The following is a 6,978-nucleotide window of genomic DNA, read 5'->3' as shown; positions in this document are numbered from 1 at the left end:
TAATAAGGTAGCCGTTGGCATGAGTTCTCTCATGACACCGACTTCCCACCCATATGCATGCCCGTTTTTTCTTCTGTCAAAACCTAATCTTGTTTAAAAAAAACGAAAGAAAAAACTCATGGACCTTTGTTCATAAGCTACTCACTGTATTTGAAGACCCTAATTTCGTGAGACTAATTCGTACCAGGAAAAAAAGAAGAAGAAATAAAATGTAAAATATATGATAAAAGACTGCATTTATTAAAAAAATTATACTACAAAATAAGTATTATATTTAGGATCGGAAGAATATTTTGAAAAGAAAACCTGTCGTTACTCAGGCAAACAGAAGTTAGCTGTCAATGCGGGTGTGTTTGTCATGCTGCACCTGCATGTATATTACATCCTTTTCTCCATAAAAGAAACCTATATAGACGTGCGTGCGTGTGTGTATATACAAGGCTGTGTTAGGTGAAATTGCGACCCATGTATATAAAATAACGCAGGCAATGGCACTTTCGTTCTGATGATACAGGCCACCAAATGGACGTTTTGTTTGCTAAAATAAGAGAGGCCAAGAAAATTACATCAAGATAAGGGTCTCCTTCACCTGTGACAAGAAGGGTGACAAAGCAGTTAATGGAGAGCCACAGATCAAATTTCTACACTCAAAATCCATACTCTAGAATTCAGCACGTTGGGCTTGCTTCATGGTTGATTACCCTTCGCATTGAAGCTATCTAGCAGTATAATTAAATGCACAAAGAGAAAAGGGCACCTTATCCTTATCTACACAAGCAAAACCAGACAAGATGATAATGAAAAATAAAGCTATTCTCGTAGTCGGCAGCATTAATTCTCGCACTACACATACACTCATTGGTTACTTTACGTCCATAATCATCCACTCCCTGCTGTTCTTTAACAAAGAGGTTCCCCTGATTGGGACCTGTTTCCTTAATAAACAAACTTGGAGGGTTGATCGCATCTCACTTTTCCTATGCACGTGATTAACCATGCATGATACAACTCATATAATTCTCGTTTACTTTGCCAGTAATTTAATAATCAAGCATATCGAATTTATAAATAACTTCTTCCTAGCACCAGCTAGCTGATATAAATTCATGAAATCTATGAGGCGATTTAATCGAAAAGGTGAGTTCGTTTTCTGTTGCTTGGAGCGAAAGAGAGTAATGATGCGAACGAGAACGAGTTGAAGAGGATATATGTATCGGAGAAGTGCGGTTCAATTAAGAATGAAATTGGGTATAATCAACTGTAAAATTAGATAGGTTGGCTGCTTTTGCAGCAACATATTTTAGGAATTAGTCATATAGTATGATTTTATGCGTATGGAGGCATTTGACCAGAAACGTTGTTAAAGGGAAGAAAGAAAATGCATAGGCCATGTGAGAGAGATAGAGAGAGAGAGAATGCAGATAAATTCGGCGGTACGTAAATAAAAGACATGTACAATTGGAAACGTTAGGAGAACTCCGCCTTCACATTATTGAGTTGCTGTTTTCTTACTCCTCCCTTATAATGCATTCGATTTTACATATATTTTCTATCCTATTCCGTGCTACGTCTTAACATGGTCGGTCATTCATATTTTTTCATTATTAAATTTGAAATTTAAAAGTCATATGTACCTCATCACACTAACCGTTCTGGCTGTATTATTGAATGTAAGCGTCTGCATGATTTGATTATGGCGTCGTGTTCGTTTAGCCATGTTGACTAACGACTGGTTTTCCTTCTCCTTTATTTGTAAACTGAAAAGGACTGAGGTTTTGCCAATTTTTCAACCCTCTAGTCAAAAATGCACAATCCCACCCAATTCCCCGTATATTATAAGAGGTCCCTCATCAGCGCTCATTCTAAAGTTGATTTGTATGGTCTAAATTTAGGCAAGTTCCTCAATATAAGACTGAGATGACTAATTTGAGAAAACTAAAAAAATTAGTTAAGTTAGTTATTTATGATAAATAGGTATTGTTTTCCCGAAAATATTATTTTTAATTGTGTGTATTAGTTAAAATTACAATTTAATGAAACATTTAATATGTGCAACTTCTATAATAGTTATTTTGAAAAAAAAAAGAATAAATATGATAAGCAAAATGGATTAAAATTTTATATTTAGAATCAAATTGAATGTCAAATTAATTCTTATATTAATAATCGGAAGTAGTACTACATTTATTTTTTAAAGCGACGATCATGTGTATCCTTTATTTTAATTGAATAAAATAATTTGAAATTAAAAAAATTAAATTAAACTTGGTATGGACTAACTTAAATCAATCTGAACAATTCAGATTAGTGAGTAGAGACCCATGGGAGGGGGTTCCTAAAGGCAATGGTATGGAAATAAACAAGCATAAAACTTAAATTTATTTGCTTATATCGACGTCCAATTTTTTTATCAAGTTTTAACAGATAGATTTACATTAATAATAAGAATTTGCAGTGTGATATCTTTTTTAAAGAAAATGTGGAAACGAACTGAGACTGTTTTTTTAATACAGCGGAAAGAACGAACTGAGAGTGTTAGTTACAATAGATATGAGGGGGGGTATTGGTGATGAGTTAATGATTGGTCCACGTGATGGCAATTTGATAGTGGATTAAAAAGTAATGAAGAAGGGCCGTGTCCAAATGGACGGGGGATTTTCGTGGCCCAATTTATTTAGTGGTCCAACTATTCCAGTTTTGTTTGGTAGATTCGATGTACCAGAAACATAAAGAGGTCGGACCTACATTTCCTCAAGGTTAACTACGAGGCCGATATTGCTTTTATTTTGTTGCAAAAAAATGGACTCATAGAGCGAGAACCATTTTTTATTATTTGAAAATATTTTTTGCGTCCATGAATAAAATAATAATGACAAAAGTAATAGCATTATTAAATATTGGTGGTATAAGGATAATATGTGTTGTGTATTTTTATATTTTATGAAATAAAAAATAATTTTTTCACTGTCGGCCTATCACTGCCCGAGGCGTGAGTATGAAATGCAAGGATCAGTCAGGTTTGCGTGATATGTTTAGGGGAATGGGAATGAGGTCTGATAGAATAAGATGTCATAAAGACTGAATGAATTGTTTAATTCATATTTATGTTTGATTGGGTGAAAATAATATACTCCAGAGATTAAAAAGTATATCAAAATAGTATTTTTAATGTCAATAATTCGTAGACGCATTTAAAGACTTAGATTAATACTCGTATAATTGAAATAATTGGATGAAGACGTGTAGGCATTTTGGTCATTTTACTTATTCATCCAGCAATGACACGTGAAATTGTAATTTCCATGCGATGGGAATGGAATGGACGAAGTTTACTTGTTTCAACCAAAAGCATGCACGCCACTAATTCCATTCCTTGACGCGAGGTTTAGAATGGAGAAAGCGATGCATAGAAGCTGGTGGTCCTGTGTGGTAAGTGGGAACTGAAATAAATTAATAAATACACACAAAGGGAAGCAGGGGCTCTGAATTTCCACCAAACGGCTTGTCGTGTTGTCACTAAACGGCCGTCTAGCTGTTAAACAGGAGTAAAACGGGGAGGTTAGAGTTGGGTTGGGTTGAAAAAGGAAGAAGATAGGCCTGGCCTGGCCAACTATTATGGAAAAGGCGTGGCTGGTCTTATTCGCGTTAGGTCCTCCCACATCCTCCCATAAATTGATAAATTATGGCCTTCACATTATTTTAGCATACAAAAATTTTGACACAAGTGGTAGCGTACCAACAATATATCTCACTTAAAATATGAGTTGCCAGCATACTTGCCCCGTTGTTCCTAATCATCTAGTAATTACTCATTTCATGCGGTGGCTTCAACATCAACATGTTTTCTCCTCGTCCTCATTCCCTAACGATTTAATTCGAAGATGCTTAAAATCCTTTGACACCGACTCAGATCTCATGATTTCATCAACTGCGCCGCTGAATGTGCATAACGAAGATCGCCTTAAAATCACAGGATTCCAAAATAACAATGAATAGTAATAAAAGTCGGGGACGGAAATTGGGAAAAAAAAACAATCAACTACAAGGATAATATATAGTAGTGTCAACCAAATTAATCACCATCATAGTCCTCAAGCAAAACCTGATGAACTGAAACTTTGAAGTCCAACACTGGAGGCACCAGTAAAAGAGGGGTCTCTTGTTCTCTTGTGTGCATAATGCAAAGGGAAAATTTAAAAAAGAAGTTAATGTCGGAGACAGAAATATCGAAACTGCGGCATTTTATTGGATTAAAGGAATCGTACATATACTTTTTTGAAGGCGTACGTGATCCAAATGGGGCGCAATGGAGCTCTTATTACAGCATCAGTAGGAGAGATAGAAGTCTCGTTAAAGTAGAAAAAGGGGAAGGGGAAGGGAGGGTATTTACAGATTTTGACGAAGGATGTATTGCAAGCACGAGATCAGCATCCGATTTGTTCCTAAAATTTGAGGTCGAGGCCTTATAACAGTGAGTGAGTGAGCGAGCGAGCTGAGGAATTTCGGTATTGCGGTTACATTCAAAAGAACAGGAAAAGAAAGGGGCTGAAGCATGGATCGTAAAGAGCAAATAAAGGAAGCCAGCTTCAGAGTCCTGAGGCCACACATGATCCGATGCATCATCACCATCAGTGATGGCTTTCAAGTTTTGGGAGGGCAGGCGGCGACAACAGAGGAGATTCTGGGGGTGTCGCAGGGCACCAAGTGTGCCTGCCTCAACATCAACGACTTGTACATCTGGATGATCATCTTCTCGTCGTACTCCTTCATAGGTCCCCTCCCGAAGCCCGAGGCGGCAGCGCCTCCGCCAAAACTCATCACCGCTCCGCCCACGTTCATGCTCATGGCTCGCGAGTTCGCCACTCTCATCATCATTCTCACGTAGGCGTCCCTCAGCCACACCAGCATCTTCTTTGGCGACGGAATCCTCGACAACCGGATCTTCGGAGCCATTTTGATCCTCCAGAACCGCCTCCTCCGGCTGCTTCCCAGCTGCACCCTGCAGATCCTCCTTCGCCGGCCCGACCCATTTAATCTGCGGTATCCTCTTCTGCTCCAGTAGTCCTTGAATCCCTTCAGCATGCTCACCGAAATGCCTTCCATGCCCTCTTCTTGTTGTTCGCTCTTTCTGGGGAGAGAAAGAAAAAGAGGGTGGGAAGGGAAGCAGCAAAAACGGTAGGGGGTGGGTGCGAGAGTGAAGAGGGCAGATAATCAACCTAGGCACAGAGAGGTGAAGCCATTAAAGAATTTGCTGACACATCCGCCTATATATCTTCCCCCGCTTTTCCCTTATTATTATTATTTTCATTTTACGCCGCTATTATATTACTTATGTCAACACTGAACAGAGACGAGCATCGCGAATCCACCGTTCAGATCAACGAATCACACCGTGTACTGATTCGAGTGAGGGACCCGCCAGAAGAATTTATGTTTTTATAAATTAAAGTTATAAATACAAGAAAATTGTGTTGAAAAGGTTTCCCCTTTTTGAAATATAATTCTACTGACGCCCGGAAGATTTGTTGATGTCAAAAGTACATAACTTTCATGACAAATATATGACGCATTAGTAAGACAAAAATGGTAGAGGTAAAAAATAAACAAACACTGATAAGATTTTACTATTTTGAAGGAGTGGAAAATAAATTTATTAAAAACAAAAAAGGGTGAGTGAAAAGTAAATAGTGGTATGAAAAATAGGTAAGGATATTTAATGAGGAGGGAGGTGGCATGTGCCCTGTGGGCATCCAAGATTAGTTGGATCAGCATCTTGTCGTGGATTTCGGTTGATAATTTTATAAATTCGGATCGTGATCCGGTTGAGGCCAATGGGGAGGAGAGGTGGCCACATGAATAACACCCCTCCAGTTTTTTCATTCAAAAAAGGATAATGGATTAATATAATTTTTAATATTTTAATTTTATCTTTATTTTGATTTTAATTCTTTAAAGGTAAAATGATCCCGATTTTTATTGAATTATAGAGACTAATATTTTAAATAAAAAATTTAAAAAATAAAAATCTATAATTTGAATTTTGAGAAATCAAAATCAAAATAAAAAAATAAAAGATCAAAATTATATTAAGAGTAAGAAAAAAAAGGGTCTAGGGCACAAGTCGCCCACGATACAATATAATCTCTCACCATCACAAACAAATTAAATAAGCTAAACATTATCTGCTGCATCTCATTATTGTTATTTCTATCCGTCCTCTGTCGGAAACAATTAATAGTTAATCATTTTGGAATTGGCTCGAAATGTGAGCATATGGAAAACACACGGTTCTCTTGTTAAGCAATCGCTGTATGATGAGAAAACAAGAAGCACCAGATCTGTGCGTTGGTTGCACACATATTTAGGAAGCCAGCTTCTTTTACGACCTAAGCTCCCTAATTAACTGGGGGATTAGCGAGCTTCGTACCGCAGCCCAAAATTAAGTGGCATGAACCTATGAACATCTTTCGCAACTGATAAGCCCTGTCGTTGACAAAACCACCGCCCTTGGTTTCATTTAATCACGCCTGTTGTGAAAATGACAGAATTTAAGGCGAGGAAGAGAAAACGAAAAAGAGTACTGCTATATTTTTGGAGGTAATTAATGTGCAGAAAGGCACCAACAAAGGAGAATTGTACTCAGGCTTAACTTTGATGTTTTAAAATGAAAAAATAAAAATAAAAATTAACTCCGTTAACCATTGATTTGGTGAAGGGGTTCTTGTTTTCATATTTGAGATAGTGAGATGTGTCCCTCTCCAACCCCAAACAAACAAGTATATTGGGCTGAAGCGTACGTATTCTTTTTGTTGGATGCACGAGGATGAGTATATTCAAAGTCAGGGTCTCCGCAATGTCAGGGTATTAGGTGTGGTGTCGTAGTATTTAATACTCCTCCGGTCCTAAATGTAAGAATATAGTATGTATAAGAGTCTTACATTTAGGACCGGAGGAGTACCTTTTTTTGGACTCAGTAGT

At 37.5% G+C, this 6,978-nt stretch overlaps 1 protein-coding gene across 1 annotated transcript; it reads right to left on the bottom strand.

Annotated features, from left to right (window-relative positions):
- Positions 1–4,035: 4,035 nt before the first annotated feature.
- On the bottom strand, positions 4,036–5,228 carry LOC114728360 (uncharacterized). The gene has a single exon (XM_028915249.1). The coding sequence runs from the start codon at positions 5,101–5,103 to the stop codon at positions 4,642–4,644; it is 462 nt and encodes a 153-aa protein (XP_028771082.1). The 5' UTR covers positions 5,104–5,228; the 3' UTR covers positions 4,036–4,641.
- Positions 5,229–6,978: the final 1,750 nt, after the last annotated feature.

This window comes from Neltuma alba, unplaced genomic scaffold (genome assembly GCF_004799145.2).
Source record: "Neltuma alba isolate B1F8T4 unplaced genomic scaffold, ASM479914v2 tig00012535_pilon, whole genome shotgun sequence".
In the NCBI taxonomy this organism is placed as follows: Eukaryota; Viridiplantae; Streptophyta; class Magnoliopsida; order Fabales; family Fabaceae; genus Neltuma; species Neltuma alba.
Note: the sequence above shows the minus strand (reverse complement) of the source record. Positions and strands in the feature narration are given on the sequence as shown.

Bases quoted from the DNA above. Each gene is read 5' to 3' on its own strand.
- LOC114728360 (XM_028915249.1), bottom strand. From the start codon at position 5,103: ATGGAAGGCATTTCGGTGAGCATGCTGAAGGGATTCAAGGACTACTGG.